The following is an 18,760-nucleotide window of genomic DNA, read 5'->3' as shown; positions in this document are numbered from 1 at the left end:
GATAAATAAGCAATAACAACCCCAACCCATCAAGTTTAGAAGGTTTGTGACATTCAAGGGTTTCTACTTCACTTTCACCATTTAAGACCCATGAAGATGATTACAATAATGAAGGGGAAGGGAATGATAGAATGAAAAGCAATGGAACTTACCTCTTAAGGTTATCTTGCCCTAGCTTGAAAATTATCTCTAGGTGATTGTTGGGAAGTGTGTTCGTGTTTTGTGAGAAGAGAAAATAAAACTGAGATATAAAATTCGGGCTACTGTTTTACGTCGACCGCTACAGCGGTCGTCACGCTCCTGCAGCGGTACCACTATAGCGGTCAAGTGACCGCTATAGCGGCCCACCAAGAAACCTCAGTGACCGCTATGGCGGTCCATCCACCGATATAGCGGCGCCGCCATAGCGGTACATTGCTCGCTATAGCGGCCACAAAGAAAATGGATGGCCGCTAGAAGCGGTCCACGTACCGCCATAGCGGTACCGCCGCATCGGTACTTCCACCGCCACAGCGGTTCATTTTGGGTAGTGAGCTCGATTTTGTCCAGTTTTTCCCCCTATCACCCCACATTTCATCTAAGGCCTCAAAAACACAACACAAAACATGCACACATACAAAAAGACGCCCCGAGAATCCACCCGCGGCCTCAGAATTTCTAACGGAGTCCTAATTACCTATAACGACCAGAAGGGTCGTTACATATACCAGTGGTATATCATGTATATCACCTCTTGACACTTAAGGAAAAAACGTGAGAAAAATGGAGTAGTATATGTGCGGTATATCATGTATATCACCTCTTAATACTTAGGAGACTTTTTGCCTGGGCTTGTCTTTTGGACCTATTACCTGGTGTGTGGCTTATTGTCATTATTATTTTGGGCATATTTCATATCTGGGCTATTTTTGTTGGTCTGTCGTTACAAAGTATTAAGTGGGCTAGGCCCAATAAATTGTAAATTCATTTTTTGGCTTTTGTAATAATCATTGTAGTTTAATTTTTGTACTTAGTCTTATTCATGAATTTATACTGATATTACGTATACTCGTTTGTATTTTTGTCCATTCAAACCCGTTGGTGGGCCCCAACGGGGCTCACCAACGCATTTAGATCGAATCAACCCAATTTGGAGCAAAAATGGAGCATAGGTTGGATACAATGAACCCAATTGCACAAACACCTTTTCTTTTGGGCTTGGTCGGCCCAAATACTCTATCTCCTTTAAATTATGTGCTTTAAATTATTACTTGCACAATTATTATGTCTGTTGGAACCCTTATGGGATTTTCATATTTTTAAAGTCGCCAAAATTAGTTTATTACAAAAATTGAGGCATTAATGCAAATTGGGACGGATTCAATTAAAAGGACCAAAACTGCCGATTTTTATGAAATTTGGGACTAATTTGAACATTTGTGAAACCTGTGGACTTATGGCATATGGACTGATTTGGACCAATATTCAAAACTTGTGGGACTAATCATGATCATTTAAACTTAGACTAAAAAATAGAATTTGACTAAAACTTAACAAAATATGGAAATAAAAAATGGACTATGTAGAATACTATATGGACTATAATAGTACGCCTAAATTATTTCTTAAAACTATTTTTCTACACTATAAAAATATTTTTTCAAAACTATTTTTTTGGGTGGACTTACATAGAGTCCTACTTAGGCTAAGAGTCTTTGGGTATTAGCTTAAGTGTTCTAGTCCGACACCCTAAACGCTCAATTTTGGGCAAAATTTTACCACTTTCGATTCTTGAAACGTGGTATTTTTGCATAAATGACAAGTTTTCATTTGCGGAAATATAAACTATTTTTATCACAACCAATTTATATCTATATAGACATATTATTAGAACCCGTAGGTCAACCATATTTTACGGATCCTTAATACCAGGGTGCCTAACACCTTCTCCGGGGGATCACTAGAACCCTTACCCATACTTTGGTTAGATTAGGATTCTTTAAAACTTAACTGCTTTAAATGAACCCTTTTCGAACTGGTTTTCCTAATTTCCTAAAAATTAGGTGGCGATTCTAAAATAAAGTCAATTTAGAGCACCATCCACATAGAAGTATATTTTTTCCTTTTTCCCGGTACGATTGACAACCGTACTTCCCCGAGACACTTCCCTTTTTAAATGAGGAAAGTGCAAATACGAATCGAAAAAAATAGAACCGCTACAGATGGCGACTCTGCTGGGGACAATTTAAGGTTCTAACCATAAAGGTTCCAATTATTTATATGTTTGTGTGATATAAATTGTTTAAGTGATATAAATTGTTTATGTGTTTAAATATTCGTAAAATATAATTGTCATTCATGCATGCATACTCCGCCACTCCTGGCATGTTTTTTATATTTTTCTAAAGGATGACGACGCGGGATGACCTGCGGTAATATCTTCACTAAAAAACCTTTAATATATTCTTTAGAGGTCTCTAAGGTCGAGTGGGCATGCGGTCATCCCACAACCTTAGAGAACCCACCCCCAGCTTGTCCGCTTGGGTAACTTGTGTCATTCGCTTGAAAACCACTCTAGAATAATTAGCGTAGAGCGAAGCCAAATCCTTACTGATATAGCGCATGCTGACCATAGACCGGTTCGGGTATCTCAGACCTACCTGAATCGGACAGGAAATACACCCTACTGTGTTCAGATGGTGTAAAAACCTGAAGACACTGCATCCCACTATTTGCTATTTAGAAGCATTATTGTGCCAAGTGTGAAATAAATTGTTGTTCCTGGAGGCAGGGAACTAATAGTATTTTGTCTTGTAGATGTCCCCTGATGTGCAGTTAGATATGGTTGTGGGTCCACAACCAGGTTTAGTGATGTGGTGGAAAGGATTGACTAATGATCAGAAGAAATAAATAAAGAGTTATATAGGGCATCTGCCTTCGTTAATGGATATGACTGGGGATCCGAGTCTGCTAGAGATCATTACTGGTTATTGGGACAACGACGGAATGGTGTTCAGATTTGGAGAGATATAGATGACTCCAACTTTAGAAGAGATTAGATATGTCCTGGAAAGCGTAGGAAGTGCTAACAGATCCAAAAAGACATTAGCTCAGAATATCCTTACCCCTCACACACCTACCCTAAAAGAAATCAAAGATATGTTTGCTGTCAACAAAGCTGATTGGGCACAATGACCCACTATAGCCTTTAGAGAGTTATATGGAGGTATTCATCCAATCAAGGGTACGAGAACCACATCCTTGAGTTTTCCTTACCCCAATCCTGGGAAGCCAACCAAACACTAGCCTTTATTACTTGCCTACTGGGAACCATGGTATTTCCACAAAATTCCTCCCTAGCTATTGATACCCGAGTTGTCTTTATTGCCCATGCTGTTCTTAGGGGAGTTACAACAAATGGGCTTACCAAATATTTTGACATCATTCCTATTATCATATCAGATATATACCGAGCTTTAGGAGAGTGCGGCAACCATTATTACTATTTCCAAGGTTACAACCTCTTAGTCCAATGGTGGATACTTAAGCATTTGGATAAGAGCGGTTTATCTACCCGCCGAGATCCAGCCCTAAGAGAAGATGATTTGGGAGTTGTTGTTGTAACTTGCGGGGTCCAAGATAAAAGAGGATGGGCTCACATCTTTTGTAGACTGAGAGAAGAACATATCAGGTGAAGGGTGCATGATTTTCATTCCAAGACCGTTTGTGTTAAAAGCCGTAGACGTCCATACCTACCGCTTATGGGCATTAGGGGAATCAGACCCTACACGCCATTGAGAGTAGTTAGACAGTTTGGTATGAGACAAGTTATTCCGAATGTGGGTAATATGGGAGAGTTTGTATGAGATTATGAAAAAGGTCATATTGAAGGTATAAAAGATGCTCAGAAAGACTGCAAGAATGTGGTAAAAGAAGATAAGTTGGATGAAGATCCAAATAATCCAAGTCATGATGAAAACTACTACGAGTGGCTTAGGGCCAAGTTAGATGGTACTGCTACTCCAGGGCCATATCTGTGCAAATTTCCCGAGGATAGGGAAGCCGCGAATGCAATTCAAGTCAGAAGAATGAAACGACGAACAGAAGGAAGAGAAATTAATCATCAAGCAAAGATAGAATATGATCAAAAGATAATTGAGATTTTGACAGACGAGGCAGAGGCTTCATTGAAGAACTTGGAATGGCTTGACACTTTTCTTAAGAAAGCCATAGATATGGGGACGTCATTGACTGACAATCAGAGGGGTCAGTGGATTGAGACAGCATTAATGCCAGCCCATGTAGCCCTTCAAATCACCCTTTGGAGGGCCAAGAAGGCACGAGATGATAGAGAGCAGATTTCTGTCCGAGGAGTTGACTTTTTCTGATTATTGCATTTACTTTAAAAAGCCTTGTAATCCCACTTGGGAAAATATCATTAATGAAAAGCACTAGGATTTTATTTTTGGAAAAATATATTTGTTTTACATATGGCACAATTCTGCTTCATACGCTAGCAACCTTGGAGCAACGAGGTATAGGAAAGCGAATTATATACTATCTAAATGCTTACTTGATATAACTGCTTTGTGTGAAAATCATATATATTGTTGAAACTCTTGATTGGTCCACATTTCGATCACTCCCCAAAGAAAACCAAAGAAAATAAACCCTAAAACAAATTTAGCTCCACTTTTAAAAGATCGATTTGTTAGTAGGAAATGGAGACTCTAGACAGCATGAGTGCAACTTCGTCTTACGTCAACCTAGTCAGTGATGATGAGGGCACAGAAGCAACAAGTGAGAAAAACCAACAATCGGATGACAGAATGGCCCTAACCACTGCTATGATGAAAAAGGCTGTCCAAACCACTACGGCAGCCAATGAAAAAATGAAAGAAGCAGAAACTCTCCTAGCTTATGTTGAAGAACGAACAAAACAACACCCTGCCAATCAGGTAAAACAGGGAAAGACACCTAAAGCTCAACTCGAGAGTTATGTCCCGCTCAATCAAGAAGGGCTTGACCCCATACCGTATGGAGACGGTGAACTACTTATCCCCAATCTGAAAGCCTATGGAGACCTGCGCGAATCCCAGCTAGAGAAACCACCTGTTTCATGCACAATTATTCTTAAAGGCACAAGATCACACAATTGGGGTACACCAGTTGAATTGTCAAAACAAGAACTCTTGGAGACATTGGGAAGCGTTGGAGTGTACGCACAAAGCCCAAATCTATTAGCACCATGCGCTCCTTCTGTGGGTTACAGAAAGTGTCTCTACCACCGAGGTCAGTCAGGTCATACAACCAACGAGTGAGGAGCATTGGAAAGGAAGCTTATCCAATGGATTAACCAAGGGAGAATTAGCCAACTGTGGGGACCCCACTCTCTCCTGACTCATGACCAAGGAAGAAATCATCCAGAAATGATATCGAAGGTTAGGTTCTGGAGAAGTGACTTTTCCAAGTTCGAGGAGTCATACACTAGGATCCACTTCGTACTATGTAGCGTGAAAAAAATAAGAGCAGAGCCACAAACCTATCAGGGTCGCCCAGGATCTCCGAAAGAAGGGGTTTGTGTGTATCACCATGGCCGCCCCAGCCACGACATGAAGAATGTGTGAATTTCAAGCTTGAGCTGGAACGCCTCGTGAATAAAGGCCATGTTTGGATTGTCGCGGGAGGACGAGGATAGGAGATGAAGACAAAGAAGACAATGAAAACCTGTTTAGTATAGTTGGGTAGAAAAATATGAGTGTCCCTTTACTGCTTTCAACAAGATAGAATATCCCTTTCCCTCTTTATGTAAACGGAACCATGTCGACCTGATGTCTTGTTGGGGATATGTGGAAAGCCTACATAAGGCCTGGTCAGGGTAGAAAACTAAGTTTCGGGTAGCATAAGAAAAACCTTTTCCGTGTTTGCCTGAACTACGGATGGACCTGATTTCCCTTTGGTGGGATACGTAGGCAGTATATTTAAGACTCGGCCCTTTTATAAATAAAATCTAAACCCCCTTAGTACAAGATGGGTAGAAGCAAATCAACCATAAAAACCACTTACCGAAGAAATCAATATTCCTAAAAATACAAAAGACCAAAATACCCTTAGAATGTGATTCAATCAAGAGTTGAAATAAAATGTATGACTCTATGTGCTATAAACTGCAAACAACGTGATATTTTGTGTTTCGTGCTTAAATCTAATGCTAACTTGGGAGCTTTTGAGCTGTTTTCTCTTATAGATAGGGGTCGATTCGCTGGCACCAATTACCCGATCAAAAGCTACCGCAGCGTCCCTAAACCTTCAAGAAGAAAACATGTCTGAAACTCCACCACCGAATAGAACTGCTCTGGTCGAAGGTACCCCAATAGCTGGAATAGCTGGAAGAGGTTGTTAGCCTACTGATAAGGCAACTGGCTGAAGCTAGAGAGGAAGCGGACCGCCTGAGGGCCGAAAAAGAAAACGCTACAAATACTGAAGCTATGAGACCTCCACCTACTTTCAAAAATCTGGATTTACCAATTCCTGACCATTTACTGCAAAACCAGGCTGAGGCTACTTTTCAAACTCCACTACGCCAAAATACCACCCATATGAGGAATTCCTCCCATCAAACCCCAGCTTTTCAAACAACCGCTCACGCTACAAACGCAAATGCTCATCAAGCCCCTCGGCCAATAGGAGTTCCTATAATTCATCCCATGCAACCAAATATCACTTTTCAAGACGTACATCCCGTACATGTCTCGCGTACTTCTGAAGGCAAGAAACAGAATGTGAAGATTGTTGAAGATGAGATACGAGCAAAAAGGACGGGACATACTTTGAAGTACGACCCGTACATTTGTCCCGTACTTATTGACCTAGTTGCTGAAGAAGTAGCCCGTACAATAAATATGCGGGACGTACTTAATTGTACATCTTGACTTTAGACCGTCGGGGACAGTTTTGTATTTCAAATTTTTTTGAATTTTAGACCTTATTTTTCTTTTAATAAAGTCCACTAGGCTTGTGGCCTAGGGCTGATTTTATATATTTTCTCAAAAACAAAGCAAGGTAATGTCTTTACAAAGGTGGCCATATAGACCAATAGAAAGCATGATTAAGCTAATGACCAACTTAAGTCTTATATGATGGCTTAAGTTGGTACTACAAATATCTAAAATAAAAAAGTGGTAAAAAACTAAAACTTTAAGAAGAAATCTGCTAATCATGTGAAGCAGTATATTTGTGTATACCAGCATGATACACATGTATATCAACCCCTATAATCTGCACAACCTGATGGTTGCAGTTATCTAACCTCGAACTAACAAAAACTCATGCTTGGCACTCAAAAAACCAGATGATATACTGCAATATACCCATGATATACTGTAGACTGGAAGTTGCCTGAGATTTTGTATGCATGATCCCACTGATCTGAGTGTTGTTGAAAATTCCTCCAAGATTCCTTGTAAGAACTTGAACCTTGTAAGGTATGTACATCCAAACTGCCAGTAGCAAATTCAATGCTGCATATCCAGAGAGCTGCTGATGCAAATATGTCTCATTCTTGTCCATTGATTCCTCTTCCTCAGCTGTTTGTCTTTACCTTCTTGCAAATGTTCAGGTGCATTCATATAAAGTCCCACCTTTGAATCCTTGGTGCATTATTGCAGCAGTCTAGGAAAATTAGATCTTGCACAACTGGTGCACAAATTCCTTTTGCTGCAGCCAAAACAGTCTCCATAAATTGTCATCTCTTCTACAAGTTGAGCACAATGTGCTAATACCACTGCATAAAGATTTGGCAACATATAGAGACTGGTTGACATTGTAGGAAGTTGCCTGAACTCCCATGACACCAGATATGCCATCCTTATGTAACTTCTGTGAAAGTTACAACTTCCTGAAAAATCAGCTTCAAACTAGCTGCCTGTGCTTGAATTGTGAATATAAATCCACATTACTCCAAATCCATCTAGAACCTCACCGCACTTCTTCCTTGATGCCAAAACTGCAGTGGAATGAGCACCAAGTGCTAATACCACACACTGCATCCTTGATACCAAGGAGTTCATGTGTGTGCAATTCTTCTGCAGTTTCCATACTGCATCTATCAAAGAAAACAGGTTCTCAAGGATTTCCAACTGTGAATCCTTGAAAAACCAGCAATAATGACCTTTGGTACACTGATAAAACTGCATACTTATCATGTTCTGTGCAAGAATCAAAGTAGCATTGATCTCCTCTCCATTGAACCACATCTGTTCCATATCCTGACAGATATGATTCTCAGTATGAATGTTCCTAATGCCTTGTACCTTGTTCCCACTTCAAATGTTGTAACCTGCAAAAAAGAACACATGGTTAGAAATAAAATTCCTCATCTTACTCTCCTCCAAATGGACTTGAGTAAGATGAGACATGATGGATTCCACACCAGAGTCCATCCTCAATATCTCTTTTTTGTTCTGATTCTTAAATAGGGACACTGCAGTTTGTCACTATTAATAATATTTCTTCCCTTTGAATCTAGTTCTGCAAATGAGTTAATATCCACCTCCCCATGATCAAGGGCATAGTTAGAAAGATGATCAGCCAACTGGTTACCCTCTCTCATAATATGCAAAACCTGTACCTCTGCATGGTCCATGATATCTAGCAGTTCCTCAACCTCAAATGCAATGTTCCATGGAGGTTTCCACTCTCTATCCAAGATATTCTTCAATAATAAAGAATCAGTTTCCAAAATGAAGGAGTAGACATGCGTGGACAAACAGTATCTTGCAGCCTGCAGAAGTGCCTGTGCCTCAGATTCAGTATTTGTACCTTCTCCCATTCTCCTAGCCTCTGCATGTATCAAATCACCTGATGAATTTCTCACACAAAAGGCAAATGAACTGGTACCAGGGTTGCCTCTAGTTGCTCCATCTGTGTTGCACTTCCAAATACCCTCAGATGGAAATTTCCACATGACCTTGGTGACTTGTAATGTTGGCACAAAATGTTCCAAAATCTTCAGAATATCATGCCATTTCTGTGGAACTGTTTTGATTCCAGGTTTCCTACTTCTCACCAATTGCTGCACATCAGTAGAAGCCTGATAAATAACTCTGCTAGTTGACACCTTGTCCCTATGCTTATCTCTATTTCTTTTCTTCCAAAGCTGCCAAACTATGATGGATGGGATAGCATAGAAAATATTCTGAAGTCTGGATGGCACATCAGCTGTTCACCATTGCATGATCACCTGATGCAAGTGCATACCATCAAAATTTATTCCAGCTGCTGCACAAAAATATTTCCATGTTGCCTGTGCAGTTGCACATCTCAAGAATATGTGAGGGACAGTCTCTTCCTTTGGTTCTACACAACAAGAGCCCCTGGAAGGCATATGATATCCCCAACTCCTCGCTACATCATCTAGAGGGACTTTGAAATTCCATACTCTCCACATCAAAAAAGCTGTCTTGAATGGTAATCCCTTGACCCAAATTTTCTTGTACACCTCTTTCTTTTCACCTCTGCTCCTTATATATTCCCAGACATATTTGACACTAAAATCTCCATTTTTCTCTAACATCCACCAAGGCTTGTCAATCACTCCAGGTTTAGCAGGTGGCTTTACCTCAGTCAGAATGTATTCAGCCAAATCCTCAGGAAAATTATTTCCGATGGCAGGCACATGCCACCTACCATCAATAACTACATCAGAAACATTCTGTATGGCTTCATTACACTGAAATTCAGGAGGCACAATGAAATATAATGGGCCTAGACCAGACCAGTTATCAAACCAGAATAATGAAGAACCCATTCTCAACTGCCACCAGATTTGATGATCCATCAAGTCCCTAGCCTGCAACATTTTCCTTCATATATGAGATCATTGTTTCCAAGGGACTAGAATTGGATTATTATTCTTTAGATATTTGTTGCTCATGAAGGCACTCCATAAGGATGGTTTAGTCCTGAAATTCCACCACAACTTAGCAAACAAAGCCATTGACATGTCTGCAAGTGATCTAAATCCCAAACCTCCCTCCTGCACAGGCAGGCAGACCTTTTTCCATTTAGCCCAATGCCTGCCACTTTCTCCTATATTGTTACTCCAGTAAAACTGAGCAAAGATCTTGTGCAACTTGTCAATAACAAATGATGGAGGATCAACAGCTGCCAAAAGGTGCATAGGCATTTCCTGCAGAACATGTTATAGGAGAATAGCCCTTCCTCCAAAAGATAGAAGCTTTCCTTTCCAACTTTGCAGCCTATTTCTTACCTTTGCAAGCAATTCTGAATAGAATGCCATCTTGCTCTTGCTGTAATAAATGGGGCAGCCAAGGTACATCAGAGGAAACTCCTTCCTAAAAATACCAGTTACCCTTTCCACCTTTTGAAATACATCTTCTTCCACTCTATCATGTAAGTACACAGAACTCTTTGCTTTGTTAATCAACTGTCCTGAAGCTGTTTCATATTCAGACAACACCTTCATGATCAAGCCAAGTGAAATCTCACATGATGATGAGAAAATGATGGTATCATCTGTATATGCAAGATGATTGATTTTTGGACTCCACTTAGGCAAGCCAAAACCAGTAAACCACAAGTTATCATGCAATGAATTTAAGGCCCTTGACAGTACTTCAGCAGCTATGATGAATAGAGTATGAGACAATGGGTCACCCTGCTTAACACCCCTATTTGAATGGAAGAAGCCATGTGGTTGGCCATTTATAAGGGCTGAATACCAGTTATTCCCAACTAATTCATAAATGAAGCTGATGAACATCTCACAAAATCCCATTTTCCTCATTACTTTTGTGAGAAATATCCATGACAACCTATCATAGGCCTTTGTCATGTCAAGTTTCATCACTACATTAGGCATAATCTGAGTCATTTTCTTGGTTCTAAGTTTGATATCAGTAATGATCTCCTGTGTCAACAAGATATTCTCTACTATACTCGTACCCCTCACAAATCCTGCTTGATTCTGAGAGATTAACTCAGGCAGTAGGTGAACCATCCTTTCATGTATAACTCTAGAGAAGATCTTATTAACAAAGTTGCTCAAACTGATTGGTCTCATGTCACCAAAGGTCTGCACATCCTGCTTCTTAGGCAACAGTACCAGATTTGTGTGAGTTATGTACCTTGGAAGCTCATATCTTCTGAAAAAATCCCACACCATGCTGAATATGTCTCCTCCTATAATATCCCAGCATGCTTGAAAGAACATGTCTGTAAAACCATAAAGCCTTCCAGCACTTGAATTATTTAGGCCACAAAATTCATGCTTGACTTCTTCCATGGTAGGATCAGCAGTCAACTCTTCATTCTGTTCATCTGTGACCATGCAAGGTACATGCTTCAATATGTCAAACTGAGTAGGAACCACTGTTTCATCAAAATTGAGCTTGGTAGAACCTAACAGCCTCCTCAGCAATTTCCTGTTCAGTCTCAAGCCATTGACCCTGAGAATTCTGAATTCTTTTCAACTGCAGCCTTTTCCTCCTTCCTGAAACATGTGCATGAAAGAACTTAGAATTTTTATCTCCTTCTTGGAACCAGGTCATACCAGATTTCTGTTTCCAATATTCCTCCTCTATATGCAATGCTTTTGTCATCTCTGCTTGTACTTTTTGAAGTTTCTCTCTATTTGCATTAGAAGGATTTGCCTCAAACAGTGCCTCATGAGTTTTGATGACTTCTTCAAGATTAGTTATATTCTGGAAAAAATCACCATAAGTTGCTTTACTCCACTGAGACAACACCTTTTTCAGTTTCTTCAGCTTGACATTAAAGGTCATGAAATAATTGGCCACCACATCTGTTTTCCAATTATCCTTCACAACCTGTAAAAACTCTGCATGCTTTGTCCAGAAATTTAAGAAATTAAAGGATTTCTTAAATTGCTGAACCTCCTGTTTACATTCTAACAGCAGTGGAGAATGATCAGACCCCAGCTTGATTAAGTGACTAACTTCCAAGCCTAGAAATTGCTGTTGTAGTTCAAAATTTCCTAGGCATCTATCTAACCTCTTGAATACACATTCATCTGCTGCCCTTCCATTCCACCAGGTGAAGATGCTTCCTTTATAGCCCAAGTCACTAAGGTTACAGGTCTGAATGCAGTGTCTGAAGTCCTCTACTTCATTTAAAGTGACAGGTAAGCCACCATATTTCTCCTCTTCATCCACAATGACATTGAAATCTCCACCAACAAGCCAAGGGAGAGTCATGTCTGATGCAAGATTATACATGGAATCCCACAACTCTATTCTATCAATTCTGTCACACTTAGCATACACTAAAGTGACTATCATATCTAGATTAGTATCCCAATGGAATAATTTCAAAGTAAGCTGTTGATCAGTGTCCATTAACACTGTGACTTCATACTCCTCATCAATGAAAGACCATATTTTTCCAGATACATTGCTCATAGCAGTCTTAATTCCAAGCCTTCTCCTATAAGATTCTAACTTATAAGCCTGTTGATATGGTTCCATCAGGCCTATAAGAAAAAACTTATATTTTGTATGCATTGTTAAAAGCCTCTTGAAAGCTTTTTTAGTGTTTACTGATCTTATGTTCCAAATTAGTGCATTCATCACTAAAGTTGGGATTTAGATGCGGTTCTTCTTGTGTGCACCCCAGTGGTATGAGATGCATGATTCTCCTTGCCAGGTTTTCTCCTTCCTTTGCCAATAACTTTTTCCACCTTCTTGGGAGACAAATCCCCCTCCGTTGCAGTATTCATGAAATTCTGAGCAGTTGACTCCTCATCTAAGTCTATATTTGGCTCTTCCCCTCCAACTGTTGCTAATTGCAGGTTACCAACCTTGTGAATAATAACTCCTTCTGATACTTGTACTGCAATCTGATTCTGCTTTCCACCTGTATTATCTTGGCTTTGTTGTTGAGTAAAAACTTCAGCATTCTCCTGTCTACCATGCCTGGACTGATTAGAGACATAAGCTTGTCTCTTTGCACTACTCTTAGCTTCATGCACTACATCTGTAATGATGACCTGCTGGTTTTTATTTGGATCTTTTGATGGAGTTTCTTTAGCCTGAATATTTGCTACATACTTCAGCTGCTTTGCTGGAGATTGCTCTACTTGATTTTGTCCCTTTGCCCCAACTTGACTTTGAACCTGCTTTTTCTGAGTGACAATGCCTTCCTCCACAGCATCATCTATCTTGCCAAACATATTGTGGATTTCTTGGGAGGATGAAATAGAGTCAATAGACTGTGTAACCCCAACTTTTGTACCTCCTACTATTTCACCTTCCTCCCCATCTTCCTCTAACTGTTCACTCCACAACTTCCTTGCACTACTAGTGCCTACATCCTCAGCAAATGTAGTTGAAGGAATATCATGACAGGCTTGATTAATGGTAACCTTATCTACTCTTGCTTGGAAAACTGTTTCAACCCACTCTTTAGTCTTGAGAGGTGAAGAATGTGTCTTACCAGGAGTAAATACAGTAGCATTAATATTGAAGACCCTCTCAGCACCATGAAAATCAGCTTCAACTCCATTATCAATAGGTGCAACTACCAACTGTTTTTGAGCATCTACTGCAGTAGCATTCTCTTGTTGTGTTTGTACCTCATCCACGACCATGACAGCACCTTCTTGTATACCATTACCATTTTCTAATGCTGCAAATTTGTTAGTGATTTGCACAGCATCAGATTTCTATAATTCACTTGGTCTACTTGTGCCACCATTCTCCTTTCTTATTGTCAAAGCAGCCCGGTTTTGAGCATTGTTTCCAATCTCCACCTGTTTCTTTCCTTTTTGAGTCTTCCATTTATACAAATTCTGCACATTACCAACTACCTTGCCACTCTCCACCACCTTAAGTACTTGCCTAGAATTTCTATTGTCTGCATGATTTACCTGCTTACTGTTAAACTGGTTTGCCTTATTTGCCATCTTGCTTGGTTCCTTAGCATTGTTAGGGATTGCAACATGCTTCCCTTTATTTCCATTGTCACCATTAACCTCCTCCTCACTCTCCTAGTCTAGTAACAAATCAGGATGCAACTTCCAACATCCATCTTCATCATGACCCTGCAGACAACATTCCATACAATACTTAGGTAAGAAGTCATAGTGAATTTTCACCCACCTTGACTTAATTTCTCCAGTTTTGCTATCCACAGCCTGTAGTTGCACCCTTTTAGGATGCCAGCCAACAAATCCACTTCAACTTTCACATGAGCACAGCTTGGCCTTGTTTTATTTTTGGTTGCCACATCCAAGGTCAATGGCTTGCCTACTGCTGAGGCCATTGAAAACAGTTGCGACTGACCAAAATAGTTTGGTGCTAGTGTAGGAAAGGAAATCCAAGCAATGGCAATAGAAGTCTCTTTCTCAGGATTAAACCAAGGATCCCACTTTAGTGTCCTCATTGGATAATACTGGCCACTTTCCTTTAACCAATATGCAGGTTTCGACAATAAAGTGACATAATCCTCAAATAATTCACATCTAATAAACACATGCCTATTGCATAGTAATCCAATGGTAGCAGTACTCTTTAGTTCACACTGTTTTGGGATTAACACACGTAATGCATGCAAATCTGGAAGTCCATAACTTAACTTCCCAACTACTGCATATTGAAGCTTCTCGTGAATAATCATCATATATATTTATTCCATGGTATATTGTATTGTTGGTTCACCATGGTGATACACAATAGGCTTCATAGGAATTGGCAAAACAGTCATGGTAGTCGACTGTCTGATCTCGGCAGCATTCAAAGTTGAGGCTTTCAACATTGTAGCATAGTCTAGGGTTTTCATGGGGTTTGTTTGAGGTAATGTGGGTTGCGCAACCTCTTGTGGAGGCTGCATGGTGGCGGTAGAGGCCATGAATGGCCTGAAAATTGTCCTCTCTCACTAGGTCGCCGATCGCCTAGAGAGAGAAGCTAGGGTTTTATGTATTTTTATTAGTTATCAATTATCAGTTTTTTAGATTTTACTCCCTAGCATTGAATACTCATAGTTTTTTAAGCTTTTTGGAGAAAACAATTGCAATTAGTTTCTTTCAATTCCAATCAATCAAAAGTAAGCATTATGATTTCTATTATCACTTGTTGTTCTTCTTCCACTATCAGTAGCTAATTTCCCTACTAAGGTTGTGAACCCTAGGATGAGTATTTTATGATTGGGAATTGTGATTGATATATGCATAATGGATTGTTAGGGTTTATTTATTCTTTGTTCTTCATTCATAATTAATTATTGTCAACATTGATTAAAGCCATAAACTTTGCTTAACCAGGGAAAGTAAGTAGGGTTTGGTAGGAATAAATAACAAGAACTCAAGGATTTAACCTTTGTTTAATAAATTCACTTAGGAATAAGAGGAATTTACTTGGCACGAATTAGCCGTTCTTCATATACATTCTTTTATATTTGGGAAAATCATAAAGAGAAATAATCTTTAACTGTTGGGAAACATTAGGGATTCAATTACAGGTTTCTATTAAAGGTTAAGTGCATTCTCATAACAATCCATTAGAAGTATATCATGATCAATCACCATAGCATACATTTTATCTAAAAGGGGACGCAACCTTGGTTTCTTTAATCATATATTACAATCCAAAGCAATTAGTTAGCAATTAGTCATAAACAACCAATCTTCTACAAACTTAACGAAATACGAAACTAGACTGCAAGAAAGTACTATAGGACTTTAGTAACCTTTTCACACCATATTCCCTGTGGGATTCGACACTAACCTAGTTGGGTTACTATATTTGACATCGTCAGCTTTAATCATTTAATAGGTGTAATTTGAGCTTATCAAATTTTGGCGCCATTACCGAGGAGATGGTTTAGATGGTGTACATGCTATTAGTACTTAGAGTGGTAAAATACTCCAAAGTGCTGAAAAGAAGGTGATAAATCTCGAACCAATTGTTCAAGAAGAAGAGGCACAATTTGATGTCCAACAATTATAGATGAGGTCCATATATAAGTTCCGATTATTAAGCAGGTTGATGATGTTTTAGACAGTTCCAAAAAGCAGGAAGACAATAATGACACTAGCAAGTCACTGGTTAAAGGGGGCTCTTTATCCTTTGACTCAATTGTTTAAAGCCACACCTCAATTTCCTCAAAGGTTGGCAAAGAAGACCGAAGATGCTAAATTTCAGAAGGTCTATGATCAGTTAAAGTAGCTTTTCATGAACATCCCTTTTCTGGATCCTGTCAAAGAGATGCCCGAATTTACAAGGTATTTGAAAGATTTGCTGACAAAGAAGAGGGCTGTGAAGCATTATATTGTGAGTATGACTCATCATGTTAGTTCTATTATATACCAATGTTCAGAAGAAGAAGGATCCAGAGGCCTTTACTATTCTGTGTTCTGTTGGTCAGCATGATTTTGCTAGCGCTTTATGTGCTAATGCGGCTAGCATAAATCTCATGCCTCTTCCTATCTATAAGCAATCGGGTTTGGGAATGCCTAGAACTATTACTATGCGGTTGCAGATGGCTGATAGATCTATCAAAAGGCCAGTTGGAGTTGTGGATGATGTGCTTGTTAAGGTTGCTGATTTTTTTCATCCTCGATTATGTTGTTGTTAGGAATATTCCTATTATCTTGGAGAGACCTTTCCTTGCTATGGGAAGGGCTCTTATGGATTCTGAAAAGAATGAAACCAAATTCCGAGTCAACGATGAGGAAGTTACTTTCCAAGCGAGTAGGGGGATGAAATTACCGAGTGCTTACGAAAGCATTTCGGTTATTGATTCTATTGATGTGGTGGATGAAGTGGTTGAGTTTAAAATGGAGGAAGAGTGTTTGGGTAAGGCTCTAGCAGCTATTCTTGTAAACTTCGATGCTGATGATATGGAAGGTTATGTGGAGATAGTGAATTCTCTTGTGGGGTTGGGTTCCTATTCTTTCCAACCAAAGAAGCTTGACGTTGATCTTGAAAACAGAAAGACACTTCCAGCAAAACATCTATGGAGGAGCCGCCGAAGCTTGTCTTAAGCAGCTTCTTTCACATATGAGGTATGAATTTCTAGGTGCTGATAATACTTTGTCAGTGATTGTGTCTGCATTGCTGAATGATGAGCAGACAAAGAGGTTGCTAGAAATTTTGTGAGAATACAGGCATGCAATTGGGTGGACCATTGCAGACATTTGGGGTATTCCTTCTGTATTTGTGAGCACAATATTCAACTTGAAGAGGACAATGCATCGAGTGTTGAACATCACAGAGGATTGAATCCACCCATGCAAGAGGTGGTCAAGAAAGAGATTATAAAGTGGTTAGATGCTGGAGTTGTTTGTCCTATTATAGATAGTAAATGGCCAGGAAGGTGACTGGGTGGCATGTCTATATGGATTATCGGAAGCTAAACTCTGCTACCTGTAAGGACCATTTCCCCATGAGTTTTATTGATCAGATGCTTGATCGGCTGGCGGGAAGGTCATATTATTGCTTCCTAGATGGGTACTCTGGCTACAACCAAATAATTATTGCTCTCGAAGATCAAGAGAAGAATACTTTCACATGCCCATATGGGATGTTTGCTTTCAGCAGGATGTCGTTTGGTCTTTATAATGCACCGGCTACTTTTCAGCAGTGTATGATGTCTATTTTCTCAGATATGGTTGAGGACTTCTTGGAGGTCTTCATGGATGATTTTTTAGTTGTGGGAGATTCGTTTGATGGGTGTCTTGACTATCTAGGTCGAGTGCTGAAGAGATGTGAAGAGACTAATATGTGCTTAATTGGGAGAAGTGTCATTTTATGGTGAAGGAAGGGATCGTTCTCGGTCACAAAATCTCTGAGAAAGGGATTGAGGTTGAGTGATGTTATTGGAAAGCTTCCTCCACCTATCTTTGTGAAAGGAGTATGAAGTTTCTTGGGGCATGTCGGTTTCTATCGTTGCTTTATTAATGACTTCTCCAAGCGAATCCCATGTGCAAGCTTCTTGAAAAAAAAGGCTAAGTTTGAGTTTGATGAAAAGTGACGCAAGGCATTTGATGAATTGAAGGAGCGCCTAACTTCTACTCCTATTATTGCGCCTAACTTCTGCTTCTATTATTGTATCTCCTGATTGGTCTCTGCCATTTAAATTGATATGTGATGCGAGTGGTTTTGCTATTGGTGTTGTGCTTGGTCAGAGGCACAATAAGATCGTGCACCCGATTTACTATGCTATCAAAATGCTCAATGGGGCACAGATGAATTACACTGTTACTGAGCAAGAGCTGTTTGCTATAGTCTTTGCATTCGAGAAATTCAGGGCCAATCTGTTGGGGTCCAAGGCAGTGGTATCACTGATCATGCAGCATTGAGGTATTTGATGGTGAAGAAAGATGCAAAGCCATGATTGAATAGATGGGTCCTCTTATTGCAAGAATTCTGGTAGAGTGTGGTACGGTTCAGAATTCTTCCCACACAAAATGATAATTCACTCACTTCAGATTGAGTGGTGACAGTTGTAGCACTTATGACACATTATCCCCTAAATATTAGGGATATGATAGCCAGTGAGATTAGAGAAAGGGCACAACATGAAGCCACATACTTAGTACTCCCCTGCCTCATCACTGCATTATGTAGGCTAGCAGGCATGACCAATATCCCTCATATAGTTCACTGTGTTACAGTTTCCCATTACTATGACATCCGGAAGACTAAGTTGGATGACCAGAAAACTAACCAGCTTATTGATGAGATAGTTGATGAGCTGCCCGAAAGGCAAGAGGGGACTGATGTTGAGCCCATTATAGAGACCA

General features: G+C 39.8%; 2 protein-coding genes across 2 annotated transcripts; both read right to left on the bottom strand.

Moving 5' to 3' along the window:
• Nucleotides 1–8,422: 8,422 nt before the first annotated feature.
• On the bottom strand, nucleotides 8,423–9,838 carry LOC132628729 (uncharacterized). The gene is made up of 2 exons (XM_060344491.1): nucleotides 9,221–9,838; nucleotides 8,423–9,136 (listed from the first exon to the last, which is right to left on the bottom strand). The coding sequence occupies exons 1-2, from the start codon at nucleotides 9,836–9,838 to the stop codon at nucleotides 8,423–8,425; spliced, it is 1,332 nt and encodes a 443-aa protein (XP_060200474.1).
• A 1,540-nt stretch (nucleotides 9,839–11,378) lies between these two features.
• LOC132628728 (uncharacterized) lies at nucleotides 11,379–12,485 on the bottom strand. The gene has a single exon (XM_060344490.1). The coding sequence runs from the start codon at nucleotides 12,483–12,485 to the stop codon at nucleotides 11,379–11,381; it is 1,107 nt and encodes a 368-aa protein (XP_060200473.1).
• Between the last annotated feature and the right edge of the window lie 6,275 nt (nucleotides 12,486–18,760).

This window comes from Lycium barbarum, chromosome 2, assembly GCF_019175385.1.
Source record: "Lycium barbarum isolate Lr01 chromosome 2, ASM1917538v2, whole genome shotgun sequence".
Lineage (NCBI taxonomy): Eukaryota > Viridiplantae > Streptophyta > Magnoliopsida > Solanales > Solanaceae > Lycium > Lycium barbarum.
Note: the sequence above shows the minus strand (reverse complement) of the source record. Positions and strands in the feature narration are given on the sequence as shown.